General features: G+C 36.8%; 3 protein-coding genes and 2 non-coding genes across 7 annotated transcripts; 3 read left to right on the forward strand and 2 right to left on the reverse strand.

Annotated features, from left to right (window-relative positions):
* The first annotated feature begins 1,384 nt into the window (after positions 1-1,384).
* LOC104090357 (small COPII coat GTPase SAR1A-like) lies at positions 1,385-5,534 on the forward strand. The gene is made up of 3 exons (XM_009595421.4): positions 1,385-1,776; positions 3,206-3,337; positions 4,941-5,534. The coding sequence occupies exons 1-3, from the start codon at positions 1,648-1,650 to the stop codon at positions 5,259-5,261; spliced, it is 582 nt and encodes a 193-aa protein (XP_009593716.1). The 5' UTR covers positions 1,385-1,647; the 3' UTR covers positions 5,262-5,534.
* Positions 4,020-4,139, forward strand: LOC117275291 (small nucleolar RNA snoR83). The gene has a single exon (XR_004505447.1). It is a non-coding gene; the product is annotated as a small nucleolar RNA snoR83 (small nucleolar RNA).
* Positions 5,535-6,277: 743 nt separating the features above from the next.
* TRNAA-AGC (transfer RNA alanine (anticodon AGC)) lies at positions 6,278-6,350 on the forward strand. Its single transcript has one exon. It is a non-coding gene; the product is annotated as a tRNA-Ala (tRNA).
* A 526-nt stretch (positions 6,351-6,876) lies between these two features.
* LOC104090356 (pentatricopeptide repeat-containing protein At1g09190) lies at positions 6,877-8,626 on the reverse strand. Its single transcript, XM_009595420.4, has one exon. The coding sequence runs from the start codon at positions 8,499-8,501 to the stop codon at positions 7,047-7,049; it is 1,455 nt and encodes a 484-aa protein (XP_009593715.1). The 5' UTR covers positions 8,502-8,626; the 3' UTR covers positions 6,877-7,046.
* Positions 8,627-9,236: 610 nt separating this feature from the next.
* On the reverse strand, positions 9,237-13,600 carry LOC104090355 (uncharacterized). 3 transcript variants are annotated; one of them, XM_009595419.4, is made up of 10 exons: positions 13,278-13,600; positions 13,090-13,170; positions 12,978-13,002; positions 12,551-12,633; positions 11,752-11,784; positions 10,623-10,701; positions 10,446-10,498; positions 10,068-10,128; positions 9,751-9,820; positions 9,237-9,574 (listed from the first exon to the last, which is right to left on the reverse strand). In XM_009595419.4, exons 1-10 carry the CDS (start codon positions 13,296-13,298, stop codon positions 9,541-9,543), a joined length of 540 nt encoding a protein of 179 aa, XP_009593714.1. In that variant the 5' UTR covers positions 13,299-13,600; the 3' UTR covers positions 9,237-9,540. The 3 variants fall into 3 exon arrangements, with proteins under 3 accessions (XP_009593714.1, XP_018624352.1, XP_018624351.1); XM_018768836.3 differs by having other exon boundaries at positions 9,329-9,574; positions 9,747-9,820; positions 13,278-13,435; XM_018768835.3 differs by lacking the exon at positions 13,278-13,600 and having other exon boundaries at positions 9,396-9,574; positions 12,551-12,701.
* Between the last annotated feature and the right edge of the window lie 7,000 nt (positions 13,601-20,600).

Genomic DNA, 20,600 nt, shown 5'->3' on the forward strand with positions numbered 1-20,600 from the left:
TTTATTTTGTGTTCTAATTTTTTTTAATCTGTAACGCTCTTTTTATGGAATAAATTTATGTACCCTAAGATTTTTTTAATTTGAAAAATAATTTTACTCATGAATTTAAAAATAATTGAATTGAATTTTCTTGCTAAATAATTAATTGAAAGATTTTATTGTTTGGTCTTAACATATAAAAATAATTTATTTTATGTTGATAATTCTTACTATTAATAAAATATTTAATCTTAATTATAATTTTATCCACCATGAATTTTATTTTCAAAGATTAAAAAGATCGATATGACATTCAACTTTTAGATGAATCATTAGTGATATTGAGTCTTATCAACTATTTTTCTTTCTCTTTCTCACACATTTATATTCTTAAATATTTTCTTAGTTATTGGTATTACACGAAAAATTAATTAAAAATATATTATTTGAGTAGAAAATAGTTCAAATATAATATAAAAATATATTATGGGGATATATTTTCTCTCTCTCAATTTCAACGCTTTATACAATTTATTTAATATTACTTTTATTTTTTCTTGGTAATGAATATTATGGAGTGGTAATATACTGCCAATATGGAGGATTCTTATGAAATTGATTTTATTAAACCCTCCTATATATTTTTAATAAGAATTTAATATACAAGATTTTATTAATTTTAAAATCTTAAATATTGAAAATTAATATAGAAGCTCTGTAGTCTAAAAAAATAGGTTATTTTAATTATATCCTTTACCTATGAGTTTTTCGATTTAATATTTAGGACTATTTTGGTCTATAAATATTGTATTCGTATTTTTATAATAATATAAGTTCTCATTGTTTCTAAATGGATTTGGACAATATAATATATTCTCAAATTATATTAGTAATAGGATATTATAATACATTTTCAAATTAAATTAGTAATAGAATTTTTTAATGCGTTTATGCTGGAAAGTAATTATACTAACAGGATTCCTAACGTGTAGTATTATGTACTAAAACTAATAGGATTACAAGACTAATGTCTAGAATTTCGGTTATGTCCTTTTATTGTGAGTTATTATGCTTTAATATTATAAGGTTATTTTTATAAGGCGATATTGTATTCATACTTTTATAATAATATAGATATATATAGATATCTATCACGGCCTCGTTTGTCCATATAATATTTTTTCTTTTCTTCAATTTGTTTTTTTAAAAAAATATGTTTGTCCATAAAATTTTGCATCAAAATTTTCATAAATTTTTTTTCCCTATTCACAAAACTACAATATTTTTTTTACGTGAAATACATATCCAAACATAACTTAAAATTTCAAATATCATTTTTAACTTAATTTCAAATACAACTTCTTTTTCAAAAATTATATAGTACTATACACAAAAAGCCCAGAAGGGGCGTTTAGTTGACTAGGGCACACCACTTATATAAATGCATAAACAAAAACAAACATTACCTTCGACTTTTCTCTCTCAACGCCAGCCAGGTGTTTAGCGTTTCGAGGAGGAGGAGAAGAAATTAAAGCACTTCTCCTTTGAATCAAATCGAGAGATTGCTAACCCCCTTTTTTGCTCGTAGATCCATCGATCAATCCGTCCTCAATCATCGGACTTTGATTTAGGCTCTTCGGGTCGGAGAAATCGAATCGGATCAGAAGGATGTTCTTGGTAGATTGGTTCTACGGAATTCTAGCTACGTTGGGATTATGGCAGAAGGAGGCTAAGATCTTGTTTTTGGGCCTCGATAATGCCGGCAAAACCACCTTGCTCCATATGTTGAAAGATGAGGTCTCTCCTCTAATTCTATGCATTTTTTTTTTTAAATTTCCCTTATTACATATGCTTAATTAGCTGATTTTCTTTCTGAATTGAGCTTCATTTTCTGAATTATCCATTTTTCACCAGAAATTCAATTCCCTGATGTGGTTTTTTTTTTCCGGGCCTTATACTCTGTTTGGATCATTGTTACCATCGTTTTATAATGTATTGTATTGTATTGTACTGTATTGTATCGTTTTATGAATACGATATTTGGATAGATTGTATTGTTTGCTGTTAAATAATATTTTGTTATTTGGTTTGACTGTATCGTATTGTACTGTAATCGATAAGTTTACTAAAATACCCTCAATTGTTTTAAATATTAAGTTTATCAAGAATTACGCATAAAAATAATTTAAGAAAAACTATTTCTACTAATTTATCACCAATTATGTCTTATAAATAGATTAAACAATTAAATTCATGCAAATTCTAACAAAATTAGTGGAACAAGTTAATAATATTAAAAACAGTTACAAGTACACTCCATTCATAAGTAGATCATAATAATAATAAATAATAAATAAAATGTTAAGTACACTCTATTCAGAATTTAGATCATAAGTAATATTTCCCAGCACGACATATAATCCATAACTCAAAGTGCATAACATAATAGTTTTCTAACAACGTGACGTATAATCCATAATGAAATATTCATATTCCATAAAATCCTTAGCGATTATACCATAAATAATATTACTCTAACTCAATTGCCAGGTGAAAACAAGAGCAAAAACCTGAAAAATAAGGTTAACTATCATTTAAAACAAAAAATGATAAAGAAACATGGAGTTGGGAAGATAACACTTTGTACACTTGAAAACAGCCACACTTGAAAACAACCAATAGTATGCAGCTAATTGGAGATTAAAATAATTAGAATTGGAGTTGAAATCAAATTAAGGGAAAAAAGAAAAGAAAAAAAGAAGGCAAAATCTATTCTTTTTTACCTTTGATGTTGGAGTTGGCAAAAAAAAAAAAAGAGACGAAGAGAAGTGAGTTATAGGTTAGAGATTTGGAGTTAAAATGAAAAAAGCTAAAGGGTAAAATAGAATTATGGAGTAATAAGTTAGGGCATAATTGGAAAGAAAAATAGGAAACAATCCCACCACACCAAATTGGTTGTTTTAGAAAATGAGACTTTTCATTGTTCCGGAACAATGGATTTAACAATACAATACAACCAATTTTAACTAAACAATCAAAACAAACATTGTTTTGGGATAACAATACAATACAATACAATACAATGGGTAACAACGATCCAAACAAGCTGTTATTTTTACAAGGAAAGAAATTTTAGTACTTTTATTAGTTTGAGAAGATTTGTTTTCGGCTATTGGTTGTTTGTTATTTTGAATCTGAAAATTTGAGGGATATGGAATTGTTGCAGAGATTGGTTCAACATCAGCCAACACAATACCCAACGTCGGAGGAGCTTAGTATTGGCAAGATCAAGTTCAAGGCATTTGACTTAGGTGGTCATCAGATTGCTCGCCGTGTTTGGAAAGATTATTATGCTAAGGTATTTTGCTTTTTGTTTGTCTTCTTGTCTTAGTTTAGAATTTTGATTTGCAAATGGTGTATTACTTTGTTTCTTAGGGTGCTGATAGTGGTCTTTATTGGTTGATACCTGGCGGGTTCTTTTAGTCTGCGATGCTGATATGGCGCTAAACTTGTCAGCTATGCTTGTTGTTTGAGGGTGCCATTAGTGCTTGTGTGTTTAGATTTATGTAGTAATGACATTTTCATGCTCAATAAGATTTCATGGCTTAACATGGCCTTAAAATTGTGACTTGTCCTACTAATGTTGACTCGTTTTGTCTTAAACGAAGGATGAGTGAATTCTGTCAAGTGCCTTACAAGTTGTTATTGCTAATTTCATTTCTCTCTTACTCTCTGTATCCCATCTTCATCGCCGATTTCTCATTCTGGGGGATCAAAAATATTTGAAATGCTTTTACAGAAGTTTTGGTAGCTATTCGGACCTCCTCGATAAGGTTTAAGAATTTCTCTAATATTAAATCTGAATGCATGTTGCACAAAACTCCAGTAGTTAATTTGATTTTGTTTAATTTTTTTGGTGAAGTAAGAGACTTTCATTAAGGGCATCAAGGAGATATTGTTATATTATTACAAGTGTTATGGGTAAGGCAACTTAACCTCTTAATGTTTTGCCCCTAGGCAAGCGATTTAATGCCTTCATAATCCCAAATAAACTACTCACAGTTTATTTGATTCATGGGAGGCATATATTGATACTGGGAGTTGGCTAATAGCACCTTTCTTTATCTGGGGGTGTTTCAATAGTACCTCACCATATACTTATATTTATCTGCATTGGTAAAAGATTTCCTTTGAGAAAACTGTTGAATCTTTATATGGAAAAATAGACATATATCCCCTGTTTTTGAAGTTTTTAGCTATCCAAGGAGCAGTATTGGACTGGCTGCAGCCATTTCTCCTGCAAAAACACATCCAAATGTGTAAAGAAGTTTCGGTGTCCAATAAGCCATGAATAGTTACTCTCTTTCCCATTTGCGTTCTCTTCCGTTTCGTCTTTTCTACTCAGCTACTTTATTATATTTCTAAAGTATCTTTCAAAAAGACTTGCTTAAGATCTTCTATCCATGTTTGAGTGTGTTTCTGTTATATATTCGTTGATTTTTTTTTTCATGAATTATTTCCATTATCATTGTTATTGGTACAAATTCCCAGAATAACATCATATTCATAGAGATTTTACAACATTGAACTTTCTTTAGATCACCTTTATTGGGTTAATTATTAGGATGAAAGAGAAATTATGTATTTGCAAATGTGTGATTGTTATGAACAGTTTTTAAGTGAGAAAGCCGATTACATACCAAAAATGGCAAAGAATTACAGATGCAATAGCTTTACTAAATACTAATGACCATTGTTTATAGTTCTGTTTTCCAAAACTAGATCTTGTTTAGTTTGACTATCATGTTATATGCTTGCTAGGCTTAAAGCAATTGCCTGCAAAATCTAGAATCGGAAAATGGAATTTTGCTCGTGCATGTATCTTCTCTAAGAAGTCCCCAAGTGTTAATTTGGATAATTCTTTGTGTTTGTGCTTATTATAACATTCCTTTTCTCCGAAGGTGGATGCTGTTGTATACTTGGTGGACTCCTTTGACAAAGAAAGGTTTGCAGAGTCCAAGAAAGAGCTGGATGCTCTCCTCTCTGATGAGTCGTTGGCCACTGTTCCTTTTCTGATACTGGGTAACAAGATAGACATCCCATATGCTGCCTCAGAAGATGAACTGCGTTACCATATGGGGCTAACGGGCGTCACCACTGGCAAGGGGAAGGTAAACCTGGCAGATTCCAATGTCCGTCCAGTTGAGGTATTCATGTGCAGCATAGTCCGCAAAATGGGATATGGAGAAGGCTTCAGATGGATGTCTCAGTATATCAAGTAATGGGTCTAGGAAGTGACATTTTGTAATTCTGTTTTAATTTATACTTTTGTACCGGATAAATTGAAGATGTTTGTTTATCACTATGGGCTATAGTTTCTCTTGTTCTAGGTTTCTAGTGAAACAGTAAAAGAAGTATTCTCTACTATATTGTCTAGTCTTCAATTGTTATAGAAATATAATGATGGTCGTGAGAGTAGTCTAAACCATTCAACTTATCCTGATGTAGTGGCTTTTGGACTCTTTTGTTGAACATTGTTGCATGAATTTTGGACATATGGCGTCGTTAATTTATTTGCGGTACATATCTGTTAATCCCTCTTTTCCATTCTAGCTCCTTCAAGCACTCTAGTTTCTGGAGGCAGAATGTCAGTGTGACGCACTGTTAGGGGCTGTGCCGGAAAAGGTTGTTGATTTATGTACTTAGGTTGATAAACTTCGTCCACTTTTACCGGTGGAGACTGAATAGTAAAATAGTGATGTAGTAATCAAGATATTCATCTCCTGCTCACTTGCAGATCCAGGCTTCTATATATGGTACAAAAGTTAACAAAGTTATTTGTCTATACTGGGTCTGGCAATAACTAACTAAACGTATTTCCTGCTTTTTTTTTAAAAAACCTCAAACTTGTTATTTGTCACAAGTTTGAGAGTATATAAAACGTTCCAGTTCACTCCTTTCCCCTGCCGAAAAGTGTCTCGTCGTCCGTTGCGATAATGCTAGCAATCAGGCATAGATATTTATACGTTTCTTTGACCATATTGCGATATTTAAACTGCATCTGCGAAGAATCTTCGAATATTCAGTTACTATAATTGTTTAAAGAGTAGGTCCTGCAAGTCTGCGCAGGACATCTATGAGCCAGTCCTTATGTAGGTAGAAAATCAAATGTTCGGCATCATACTTACAGTGTGTCAATAGATTAGGAGAAATATAAGCGCATTATGATTTACGGGTTAGTGTTGGCATGTGAGATTAAAGTTTAATATCTTATAGGGAAAGATACTACACAAACGCTGGGGATGTAGCTCAGATGGTAGAGCGCTCGCTTAGCATGCGAGAGGTACGGGGATCGATACCCCGCATCTCCACATTTTTTTCCCATGCTGTTTTCCCATCACCAAACTGTGAAAATTCAAAGGGACTAAAATCTATGAAAATACTATCAGCAAAATCCATTTTTTTCTTTTATCCTTTCTACTCTTAGTTTTTCCATCACTGGCATGATCTACAAAATACTATCAGCAATTCGAACTCTCTTGCTTTCAAGTTTCCCAAGAAAGAAAAAAAAGGAGAGACAAAACAGTTAAAATCCAAAGGTAATAAAAGGCAGGAAAATGGCTCAACCAAATTCCAATCTCGGAGCTAAGGCCATACATGAGAGGGTGAACACTAATATACTAGTCGCCAAATTTGACTATTTTGTTTTAATGGAGGCGAATTGAATAAAAGGACAAGGGAAGGAGGCCTCTAGTCGAAGTATAATAGCAAAGGGGGTGGAAGGGGAGTTCTTTTTTACGTTAGACTTGCATCATCCGATCCAAGAGCTGAGCTGTCAGCAGACAGTGCCTATAGACATTATTTCTCAAAATCAGAGCTAGCTCTTTAGCTTGCATATCATTTAATTTGACAATCCAAAGCTAAGCTGTTTTCAGTTCAAATCACTCAAAGTCCAAAGACTGTCAAAGAGGTCAAAATCCCTTCAAGAAGGGATCCTATTTTGATGCAAGAAGCCAACACCCGATAGTCTACGGTGCAGCTATGTCCTGAGGAAGTGCAACAAATAATCAAACAACCGTGCTCTGTCCTGGTGCTTTCTTAATGCTATTTCCCCTCATCAACACTCTCACCTTCTCAACTTCTTCCCATTTTCCTCTATCAGCATAAATATTGGATAACAATACATAGTTACCTGAATTCCAAGGTTCAAGACTTATAAGCTCCTTAAGTGCACATTCGGCCAGCTCCATTTCACCATGAGTGCGACAAGCACTAACCAATGCACCCCATATAGCAGCATTTGGTTCCATTGGCATGGTTTTCACCAGTTTATGAGCCTCTTTTAGACAACCCCCACGGCCTAGAAGATCAACCATGCATCCGTAATGCTCAAGCGTTGGCTCTATACCATGATTTCCAATCATAGAATCAAACAAATCTCCACCTCTTTGGACCAAACCTGCATGGGCACAACATGCTAAAACGCCCACAAAAGTTGAATCATTAGGTCTCACACCTTCATCTAACATCTCATCAAACAATTTAACTCCCAATTCACCCTTCCCATTAAAAGCACAATTTGATACCATGGCGTTCCAAGAAACTACATTTTTCCGAGGCATGTCCTTGAATATTGTAAAAGCAGCTTCCAAATCACCAGATTTTCCAAAGAAATCAACCAATGCATTGCCAACGGATACAAGATCAGGATAGAGACCCTTAGACTTAACATAAGAGTGAATCCACCTTCCCAAATCAACTTCTCCTAAATGAGCACAGACGGGTAACATCGCAACAACTGTAGCTTCATCAGGCTCAAACTCACTATTCCTCATCTCAGCGAAAAGTGTCAGTGCCTCCTTCTCCCTCCCATTTTGAGCTAACGACGAAATCATCAAATTCCAAGAAACCACTGTCCTCTCACCCATTTGACTAAACAGACCAAACCCCATATCCACATTTCCACTTTTAAAATAACCCCTAATCATCAAATTCCAAACAATCACATCTCTATGAGACATATCATCAAACACCTGCTCAGCATCCATCATCATCCCACAACCACAGTACAGTTCAATAATCCCAATCCTTATCGACCCAAATCTCTCAAACCCAAGTGCAACCACATTCTTTTGTATAGCCCGACCCAATTTCAGATCCTCAAGATTAGAACAAGCTTTAAGTAAAGGGGCGAAAGTGAACTCATCAGGCCAGATGCCACGTCGTTTCATGGTGGAAAATAAGGCGATAGAATTTTGATACGGGCCACATAAGGAGTAGCCTTTGATCATGGAGTTGAAGAGGAAGATGTTGGGGTTGTGAAAATGCTGGAAGACGAGGGACGCGTAAAGCATTTTGTTAAGGGAGCCGCAGATGGAAATGAAGTGGGAGAGGAGCTGGTTAGAGTGGTGAAGGTGGTGGCGAAGGATATGGGCATGGATTTGAGTGAGTTGGGTTCGAGATTTGTGACCGTGGAGAAGGCGCAGAATCCTCCGCTCAACCTCTCGGCTCCCTCTGTTCATATGCACAACCAGACAGCTACTGGAGAGTGGTTGCGAGAGTGCAGTAAGATTCAACTTTTGGCGGGAACTACTTTATTGTTTGAGAAAGGCATTCGTTTAAAAGTCAACAAACATGACTCGTGCAATTCAGTTTCTTAATACTTATAATATGTTTTTCATTTTTACGCCGGATCCTTTCTTTTTATGTCTTGCTAAGTTTTGAACTGCTTGTGCTTTTCGTACTCTCATATTCAACTTCTGTTTGAACCAATACAATACGAATACCTCTGAACATTTCATTTCAAAAGGCCGCTTTGTTATCTGAAAATTGAAAGTATTACTATAAAAGATGTATACAAGAATATCCGGAACCTCAGAAATGGAAAAGTCAAAAACATTTATCCTTTCAACTAGAGATGGAGCCAGGATTTCAACTTCATGGGTTTTGAATTATATAATGACGACTTCAAGTATTAACAACTGAGTTCTAAATTCAATATTGTACATATTTAATAAATTTCTTAATACAAATACACTATTCGAGCAAAAGCTACTGGGTTCGGCCGAATCCGTTAACGGGCTTCTAGCTCCGCCCCTTTCAACCACTCATTGAACCACATTTTACGTTCTCGTCAAGAGCTTTCAAACCTTCTTGGATATTCTTCATTAGCTGGATTTAAACCCAAAATAAAATTTCTTTTTAAGCATATGAAAATAATCTGCATTGTCGATGACAGTGGTGCAGAGAGATTTAGGACACTTCAATCAGCAATGAACAATTGGAAATGCCATCTATACTCCAAACCAGTGGTTACAATCATTCATTGTGAAAATTATGGAGGCTAGTTTGACAAACATAAGATTTGACAAACCTCAACTGCCCTGCCTGGCTACTACCTAAAATGGAATTTCTCACATTTTAGACCATTTCAAAATAAAGCACACGCCTCTGGCAGATTACTCCAGTCCAAGCTATTCTCGCGAGAGATTAATGGCCAAAGCAATCACTTTTTTGAAGTTTCAAAACCCCCAAATCCCATCATAGCTGCAACCTCAGGGTCTATTTCAGGTTCCTCCTCTGCAGCCTTCTCTTTCTGAATATCAATACAAACAACCAAAGTAACCATCAAAGGAAGTTTGTTAGAGAAAGCACAGCAGAGAGAGGGAGAGAGGGTAAGGGATAGAGAGACAAGTCTAAGACCAACATCTGCGTCATTTTATCAGTACCGAAGTCTACCAAATCTAACATCCAAAAGTAAGCTTCACAAACCTTCTTCTCTTTCTTCTTTGTTTCCTTTCTTCCTCTTCCTGCTGTTGTTTCAATAATTGCTCCTCAAAATCTACAAATAAAATGAAAGATGGTCAATAGCAGTCCCATATGTGCATCCCGGTCTTTTACCCACTAAAATAAAGCAGACGTGGAACAAATTACGCAAGTTCATATGAGATGTGCAACAGAGAAAAAGGGAAAAAGACATCAATCTTTGCTATCACTACACATAAGGTACTTAACAATAAATGCATTAACCGTTAGCTAAGCTGGGAGACTGATTATCAATGCCTCTATTTTTCTAGTAAGATCTCTACCTTGCACAGTAAAGCTTCCTGTATCTTTACGCTTCTTGGATGCTTCAAATCGTTGTTGGACCTGAGAATCATGAAATAAAAGATTATTAAAGGAATAAAATTTGAGTTGCACATGAATTTCGATAGGTATATTTATCATCTATAGTCGACAACATTGAACAAGGATAGTTTCAATGCTTTCGCTATCCCACTTATAGCACACCCAATATGCAATTTTCCCCTGAAAATACTAGTTTTTCTTTTAGATTGACCTTCTCTCTTTTTTTCGTGTCATCTGAAGTTCAACTAAATTCCAATTTATCCTGGTCTATTCCTTGTGCAGTTGTCATTGAATGGAAACTATACTTCCTTGCCAATACATTACATTCAACGGCCTACCTGCTCTAAAGAGGATCTTTCTACCCGCATAGACATACCCAAAGCTCGTTGATCTGAAAAAACATAACACATCAATTGAGTATAAAACCATTGAAGCAGCACTTAGTAAGGAAAAAAAGGCCACAGAGGCAAAGTGCAGCAACAAGCAAGAAGGAAATTTCTGTCAATATGACATACGTTTCTTCCCATTGATATGGTCTAAGTAGTTCGCAGAATCCTTCACCACACATTCACATACTGGGCAATAATATCCAGCCTGCAAAGCAACAAATTACATCATTTTATATGTAGTAAAAGAAAAAATCATATCATACCAAGAATTATAAATCTTAGTTACCACTAAGCAAGCCACAGTAAGGTGTTTCAAGCGATGACGTGCACAAGAAGTTGTAAAACAAGTTTCTCATCCATAAACTATATTATAATGCACCCATAATACCTTATGTTCCGCAACAATGAAGAAACTGCCTGATTTACAGAATGTACCAGAATTGCAAGAACACTAACTGCAAAAAACCTCTAGGGACCAAATATGTCCTGACTTCCCATTTGATTGTCAACAAATAAACCATGAAAGATCTGATGTTCACGAGATTCATCATGAAATTTCACTTATGCTGAAGGGTCATGCAAACATAAGATTTATCACACGGAGATGGACAAACGAAAGTATATCGCGTTCAACATTTGATGGCTTGGCATCCACCTGCCATTCAGTTCTAGACTGAATAAATTCTTCAACAAACAACATCAAAATGGAGCATCGTCTTTCATTAGCTATGAGGAAGAACCCTCTAGAGTACTACTTCAAAGGGTTGATAAGTATCTGGGAAACTGCATTCCACACAGGTCAGGAACTCCAAAGAAGACAGACTAGCACTCAAAAAAGAAATGGATTCCCCAGTTTAGAACATAATTCCATGGAACTTGAACGTTTATACGGTGCTATACTCGTTACTCCACTATCTGGACCATGTCCTTGCTGCATGCTAACAACAAAGTGAACTAACAAATAAAGAAGACACGAATTGCATCCATACAATTAGGGGTCGTTTGGTACGTGGACTAAATTATCCCGGGATTATAATCCCAACACTAATTTATACCACATGAGAGATGGGATAAAATACTCCCACATTTGATGGGATAAGGTGGGATAAGATGGGATATCCTGGATTAAGTCTGGGATAAAATTTATACCATGTTTGGTTGGCGGTATAAATTTATCACATCTTATCCCACCTTATACCTCATACCAAACGTCATGTTAGGTTTAAACATGTAATGAAAAGACCATTGAAAATACCTGCTGACTTAATGGTGCAATTGGAGTAACCACCTGCCAGAAAATCGATAATGCACAAATAAGAAATCGACAAAACGTAGAAATACATGAATGACACGGGCTAACATTGAATTATTTCAACAAGACGAATTCAGAAACTACAAGCAAAAACATGTTCGCAAGCATTGACATTCAAGATCATGGGGGGGGGGGGGGGGGGGCACAAGGAGAGAACCTTCCACCGCATGGCAAATAATCAGCAATTGTTGAAATATGTGAAAGGAGAAACTTCAAAAAGCAGGAGGCACTAACCACAGTCAATACAAATAAAACAAATTAAGAAACATAAACTTCTGTAAATCACTGTATTCCTTCTTTTTTTAAATGAAGTAAGGGAATCATCATTAATAAGCATCAAGATGATGCGGAGCAAAAGATACAAAAATTTACAATACTGCTCGATGGTGTCTGCTCCTATACAAAAACTAATCTATAGCTAAGGAGCAGACACAATCCAAAAAGTTCTCACTGCTAGATACAGGGGCCTGATTGAGCCAACTAAAACATTCAGTAAGCATTTGCCGTTAAAAACATGACAAGGAGTTGAGATCCCATCAAAACATCTACGATTTCTTTCATTCCAAATGCACCAAATAATAGCAGCAGGCATAATTCAGAAAACTCCCATCTATATTCCTCTCATACACAATTCAGAAAATTAAAAAAAGAGCCTTCAATTTGCACTGGCGGCCGAAAGCTTCGTAATAACTACAGAGAATAGGGATGACGGGATAAAAGAGGAGAACTAGTGGTGGCACACCTGAGTCTTTCCCAAACGAGATTCGAGGTCCACTTGATAATCTCTTGGTTTCAAGGGCTTCCTTTGCACTGGAGGTCCTCTTGCTGCACCAAAATTCATTACAGTTTCAATCATGTAAAACTCTAGGCTCCAAGATTTCTACTTTCATTCTCTATGGGTACTGCATCAATCGATCAGTTACACATCCATTCTAAATTAGTTAGGATTGACCATAAAAATCTTCTATGTTCATCCTACACTATTCTGGTACATTTCAATCCTAAAGAAAATAATTTATATTTTAGGCAATTTTGAGATTCTCTACATCTCACACATATCAGTACACTAGCATACAGGTCTCTAGCCAAACTAAAAAGACAAATAAACAAAATCATCCAAGTTAAATCAAAATGAAGAAATTCTGAAATGACAACTAGTAATGTCTTACACTTAGATTTCCGACCATCCGCCTCCTGCATCAAATTACAAATCAACCTTATCAATTAACAAGTAAATAACTAAAACATGAAAATGGAAGATAATTTATGAGATTTAAAGACCTTCTCTTCGCGTTCACGAGCACGCTGCAAATACTCTTCTTTGTCGAACTTTTTTCTAAAAGTAGTATCAACTCCAACAACCTGCATTTTTGCCATTAAAGGTAGCAAAGCAACTTACATCAGTACAACAAAGCAAAGGCACAGGAGAGAAAAAACCGGAGAAGGATAAAGAGAAGAGCTGAGATTACGTGATTGCTGGATTGATCCATTGCTACGGGAATTCGACTTGTTGCTGGACTCGCAAGTTCAGAACAAGTTGCGAAATCGACAAAGAATGAATATCCAATTATAAAAAACTTCGAATGTCGATTTAGATCACTACTGTAATGGAAGAATGACCATGCAAACCCTAGGTCCGATTTTGTGTACAACAACCAACAGGAGATGAATCAATTTTCAAGAAGGAAGAACGGAAAGAGGAGAGTTCACTGGAGAAATACGGTGGCTCTGAAAACTGTTTGGTCTAGTATGATTGTCGCTTCGGGTGCGAGTCTACGTTCTTGATTGCAATAGTATTTTCCCAATGGATAATGAGATCTATTTCTAGATGTGATGCTAATAATGTTTTGTATTTTTTTTATCTTTACAGAAGGTTTCAATAGCTAAACTCAAAATGTAATTACCACATACAACGCATCATTTCAAAATAATTGTGTTTTACCAATATCTTTTGTTGTATAATTTTACTTGTTTTTCTTCCACTTAGTCCAGGAAAATGTTGGTGCTTCAACGTCAACTCAAATACAAGTTTTATGTGATAATAATTGTATAGTATTATTCACTTAATTAATTAATGATTTTTCATCTAATCAAAGCAAACGTTGTTGCTTCAAAGTTGGCTCAAATACCTGTCAAAGACACGCAGGCTTTCTAAAGTATAGCTCTTAACCCAATTAGAACAGAATTTACAATTGTGTGCTCAAATAGTTGCATAGTCCGAATCAGTATTTGAAAAGGCGAAAACATAAGGCAAGATGATTTACATGTAGTCTACGGCATTGTTTTACTTGTCTCAATGACAAAAACCTGTATCGTTCACTTTTCACTTTTCAGTAATGGTTTGGCATTGTAATTGTATATTAATGATAAGTTATGTGTTTGTTTTGTTGATTTTGACAAACTTACGAGAGAACCAGATAAGGAACTTGATACAATAATTTTTTTTCTCAATAAATCAGATAAGGGAACAATAGAGGGAACAAATAGGGACCAGTTCATCCGGTGTCACGGCCTAATTTCCCTTCTTTTGGGTATCGTGATAGCACCTAGTATTATGGACTAGGTAAGCCTAACATTTACTGAATAACAACAATAATTAAATAATATCTAACAATTTCTGAAATAGAAAACTCTATAAAATTTACAAATTCCCAAAACCGGTAGTACAAATCATAAGCTATACAGAGTTTACTACAAATTTCTAACTACAACTGTTTAGAAATAGGTAAAACAGTGTGAATACAAAATAGGAAGGTGACTCCGAAGAACGAACGGAAACACAACCTAAATCCGTTAATCACAAATAAAGAAAGGACAAGTAACAACTCAACAAACAACCGCTTTCACACCAGGTTTTAGTCAATAAACTCCACAATGTACCGAACCTCATACTATATTCACAACTCACTGGTCCCAATACCTGAACCCTAACACCAGGCATCATGCGCCCTCATTACACTTCATAACCACACTGACAACTCTCGTGCCAATTATTTCAATACATAAGATCCGCACGATTAATTTATTTTTCAACGAAGTAAGGTTGAAAATTTTAAACCAAGTAAGAATTCAACAAAGAAATGAGTTTATTTTAGAAATAGCTTGAGTAAAGAAAAAAGACATTTCAATTTAAATAAAACATCAGATAATCTATTGTTTCGGATGTAAAACTTATTAATTTAAAATATAATAGTAACTTCTTTTATTTAAAACAACTCAGTCATCAAAAATCGGTAGAAACTAGGAATATAAATCTTCAGAGTCTCGTACTAAAAAGCCCAAGCCAACACAATACAACAAGGAAATACAAAATAACCAAAGACAAGTGCAACCATAGAGAGATATCAATAAAGGGCACTCCCGAGATACCGTCTCGTAGTCGCAAAAGTAAATGCTCAACAGGGGATCTCTCGAGGTACCGCCTCGTAGTCCCAAAAGTAAATATGCAAGACATGAGGATCTCCCGAGGTATCGCCTCGTAGTCCCAAAGTTAATATGCAATAAACAATAACAACAAAATGCCCCCAGGCCATCACAAGTCATCACAAATCAATCAATGACATAGCCCACCTTGTCTCGCCACGCGCGCAATAATAAAGTAAGTGCCCGCCTTGTATCGTCACACATGCATAGTAATATTCCCACCTTATCTCGCCACATGCACAACCCACATATATATACCGCCTTGTCACGCCGCATGTGCAATATCAATAGTAACAATGGCACGACAGAAAGCTCGTGCAACCCCATAATAACAACAGCACGACAGAAACCTCATGCATCACAATAACAAAAACAATAACAACAATGACAATAAATACGAGAGTGCGACAAGTAAATCAACTCAAGAACTTTAAATCACAAGGAAACAGTAGAACTAGTTCACAAGGAATAATCACGACAGAGAATACTAGGCGTAATAAGAACAACTCAACAAGGAAGGAAATAATATGTAACAACGATCCCACAATGTACGGTTCAACAATGAGGAAACTAACACGAGTCAAATAATTCCAAATAAAGACAAGTCAACTAAAATATAAGATATCTAACTTCTTTTAAGGTTGGGCAATTAAGAAGGAGATACAACAAATTCAATTAGGGATAAGCCGCAGAAAGATAATCATAGCCTCAATTAAGGATGAACAATTACAAAAGAGATAAGCAGTTAGGGGAAGACAACATGGCAATAGAAGAGATAACAATTTCAGTTAAGGCACAAATATCTCAAATAAGCAACAAGGGCGGATCATAAAGCAATTAATTCTAATTAAAGAAAGTAGAGGTGCAACTAATAATTAAGAGACATATCCATAACATAACAACTGCATAATCAGTGAATACAAGGACCTAAGAACCCAAAAATGCCAACCTTCCACAAATAAGTCTAAGCACGTACTTGTCACCTCGCGTACACGGATTACAATTAGCATAGAAGACTCAAATCCTAAGGGATAGTTCCCCACACGAAGTTAGGCAAGATACTTACCTCAAAGAAGACAGAACGATACTCTAAAATGAACTTCTCGGGTAAAATGACCTCCGTGCGGCTCAAATCTAACCAAAAATAACTTCAAAGCACAATAAAACTCATAATAAACTATTCCGGATCATAAAACCTCAATCATTTATCAAAATCTAAAAAATCGACCCAAAAGTCGACCCCCGGGCCCGCACCTCGGAACCCGATAAATTTCACAAAATCCGAACACGCATTCTGATACGAGTTCAACCATACTAAAATCATCAAATTCCGCTACCATTTCGTCCCTCAAATTATGATTTTTTTCATTTTGAAATTTTTCTTCAAAAACCACCATTTTTCTCAACTCAAAACACAAATTAAATGATAAAAATAAAGATAAAATCATGGAATATATTAAATTCTAGGTGAAGAACACTTACCCAATCGATTTGCTTGAAAACCCCTCAAAGAAGCTCCCAAAGCCGAGGTCTAAAACTCAAAATATGGTGAAAATGGCCAAACCCTTGATTATAAATATTCTGCCTAGGCGTGGCCGCACCTGCGACATAATTAGCCGCTTCTGCACAACCGCAGGTGCGCACGTCCAAGCCGCACATGCGCTTCCTCTCGCTTCTGCGCCCCAGAATCCGCTTCTGCGGAGCCGCCAATGCGCACAATTCTCCGCATTTGCGGAGGCTGCCAAGTCCATCTCTTCTCGCACCTGTGACCATCACACCTGCGCCCAAGGTCCGCAGGTGCGATTACTCCAGAACTCAGACCTCTTCACAACCACGAAAACCATCTGAAACTCGTCCGAAACACACCTCGGGCCCCCGAGACCCCGTCCAAGCATACAACCAAGTTCCATAACCTAACACGGACTCGCTCGAGGTCTCAAATCATATCAAACAACAACGAAATTATGAATCGCACCATGAATCGAACTTATGAACTTTCAAATCTTTCAACTTCTAAAACCCGCGCCAAAACATATCAAATCAACCCGGAATGACGTCAAATTTTGCAGGCAAGTCATATTCAACATTACAGACCTACCCCAACTTTTGGAATCTGAATCCGACCCCGATATCAAAAAGTCCACTTCCGGTCAAAATCTCCAAATATTCGACTTTGGTCATTTCAAGCCTAAATTAGCTAGACCTCAAATTCACAGTCCGGACACGCTTCTAATTCCAAAATCACCCAACAGAGCTAACGAAACCGGCAGAACTCCATTCTGGAGTCGTCTTCATACAGTTCCGACTACGGTCAAAATCCTAAAACTTAAGCTGACGTTTTAGGAACTAAGTGTCCCAAATCACTCCGAATCGTTCGGTAATTGAATTCAACCACGCACACAAGTAAATACACATAATACGAAGCTGCTCAGGACCTTATGCCGCCAAACAGAACTTAAATTCTCAAAACGACCGGCCGGGTCATTACATCCTTCCCCTCTTAAACAAATATTCGTCCTCGAATGTGCCAAGAATCGCCTCGACGTCTTCAAATCAGTGAATGCGCATATCCAGTATACACCCGCGGGTGACCCCATGTCACCCCAATCCACATAATCCTGACGACACCATCTCAACTGTAATTTATCCTTTCTACCAACACCAATAAGCCTTAGAGTCAAAATTCTCACCTTCCATTCATCTCCAAAAGACCCGATTCTAAATCCATACCTGGTATCAGTCTTAACTAGCTACGACGACTCATGCCTACACCCGCAAGGTACGACCACTCAACATGACACGCCACACATAGGCCCATAATAACATTTCTGATCACAATAGCTGCCCGTAATCAAACTAGCACCGACATTTAGCCTCATATCCGTTAGAACTATGTTTCAAACATCCACACCACTAACAACGATGCAAGAAACATGAAGACCTCTTAACTATACACCTGAATCAACAAGTCACAACTAACACCACCAGACACACACATCGCAAGCTAAAACTCAAGAAGCACATAACGAAAAAGGACTAAATATGTAAAGAAAAACACATAAGAGAAATATCACACAAGCTCGACAAGCACAACTCTTTATGAGTACCATCCTACAAATCAATTTACAAGGAAAATTAAAGTATATGAACAAATCACAATGATCTCATCCTGATATAACTTCCACCGCGGTACGCATCCCAGCTCAAACATATCAAATCACATGGAATCGTGAGGGTCTCACCTTCAAATCTAAATTACAAGCCGAATACACATCATACCAATTGAAATCTTCCACTAATTCAATTCTGCCAATAAAATCACAACACTTACTGAACTCTCACCCCGGTAGAGTATCAAATCACAAATCGTAACCAAAAATTACTCAGGAATCACATCAAACCTACCGTAATGGACAATAGGAATTTACTTCTAACCTCGTAACTTTCAATAATGAATTAAAACAACGATAGAAATGACTATCACTCATAGAATCTCCCAACAGGGGCAAACACATGAACATAATACTAAGTCATGAACTCACTCATAGGTGGAGCAACCAAATAGGGGAACTCGTCCCGATAAGCAGGACTAAAACAAAATACAAATGGTGCCCCTCTGTAACAAATCAAAAGCATACCTGTATGATATCATCTGGCGCAGCGGCCTCCAGCCTACTATATGAGACACATAAACGGGCCGGGCCTTTCCCTCTTTGGCGCCCTCTACTCGCCTGAATACTCCGTAGTGACGTACCTGTCCGGAGTTTAGGATAATCTCTCACCATGTGGCTGGTATCACCATACTGAAAGCAACCTCTCTACTGACGTAGCTGAAATCTGTGTGGTACGGGTACTCTGAGACCCATGAGCACCTGAAATATTGTGTGAAGCCTGAAGTGCAAACGGAACTGGATGACCCACAAAACCTAACCAATATGAACTCGCTGCTCTGGAGTGTGGGCGGCGGGAGTCTGGGTTCTCACCCTGGTCAGTAAAGTAGCTGGTGTAACCGAAACTAACCCCGCATGAGCCAATGTACCAAACATGCTCAGGAACTGTGCTAAGGTCTCCTGAAGTCCGGGGGTAACAACAGGCACCTCCGGTACCTGTCCCCTAACTGGAGCTACTGACGGCTCCTCAATTGCTGCTCTAGTAGGTGCTCTAGCTACGGCACGTGTGCCTCATCGGTCTCTGCCTCTGCCTCTGGCGATACCTGCTCTGGGAGCAGCGTTGTCGATAATTACAGCTCGTATCCTCACTATCTGTGAGAGAATAAAATGATAAAAGTCCAACCTCCGCGATCAATAAGCTCGCACGATAGGAATGAAAGAAGTGAGATTGTCCTAATAGTTTCGTAGCCTCTCGAAGATAAGAACAGACGTCTCCGTACCAATCCGCAAGACTTTACTAAACTCGCTTATGACTCGTAGCACCTATGAACCTAGAGCTCTGATACCAACTTGTCACGACCCAATTTCCCCTCCGTTAGGTATCGTGATGGCACCTAGTCTTAGGGACTAGGTAAGCCTAATATTTACTGAATAATAACAATAATTAAATAACATCTAACAATTTTTGAAATAGAAATCTCTATGAAATTTATAAATTTCCAAAACCGGTAGTACAAGTCATAAGCTCTACAGAGTTTGCTACAAATTTCTAAATACAACTATTTAGAAATAGGTAAAACAGTGTGAATACAAAATAGGAAGGTGACTCCGAAGCCTGCGAACGCAACAACAGGTTTACCTTGAGTCTTCACAGCAACAATCCGCACATCTAGCTAATGATCAACTGACTTCGAAATACCTGAATCTGCACAAAAATATGCAAAAGTTAGTATGAGTACACCACGGCGGTGCCCGGTAAGTATCAAGACTAACCTCGGTGGAGTAGTGACGAGGAACAGTCAAGACACCTACTGGACTAAATAATCTGAACAAGTATAAGTATAGGAACAACAGAGTATGATATCCACATAAAGACTACGCGAAGTGGCAAATAATACGGAAATTTCAATAAGGAAGGAAAACAACAACTAACAGCGGAACACTATAATAATGACATAGAAGAACGAACGGAAACACAACCTAAATCTGTTAATCACAGATAAAGAAAGGACAAGTAACAACTCAACAAACGACCGCTTTCGCACCAGGTTTTAGTCAATAAACTCCACGAGTTACCGAACCTCATACTATTCAGACCTCACGGGTCGCAATACCTGAACCCTAACACAAGGCATCTCGTGCCCTCATTACACTTCATAACCACACTGACAGAGAATACTAGGCATAATAAGAATAACTCAACAAGAAAGGAAACAATATGTAGCAACGGTCCCACAATATACGGTTCAACAATGAGGA

The sequence above is a fragment of the Nicotiana tomentosiformis genome, chromosome 1 (assembly GCF_000390325.3).
Source record: "Nicotiana tomentosiformis chromosome 1, ASM39032v3, whole genome shotgun sequence".
Classification (NCBI taxonomy): Eukaryota; Viridiplantae; Streptophyta; class Magnoliopsida; order Solanales; family Solanaceae; genus Nicotiana; species Nicotiana tomentosiformis.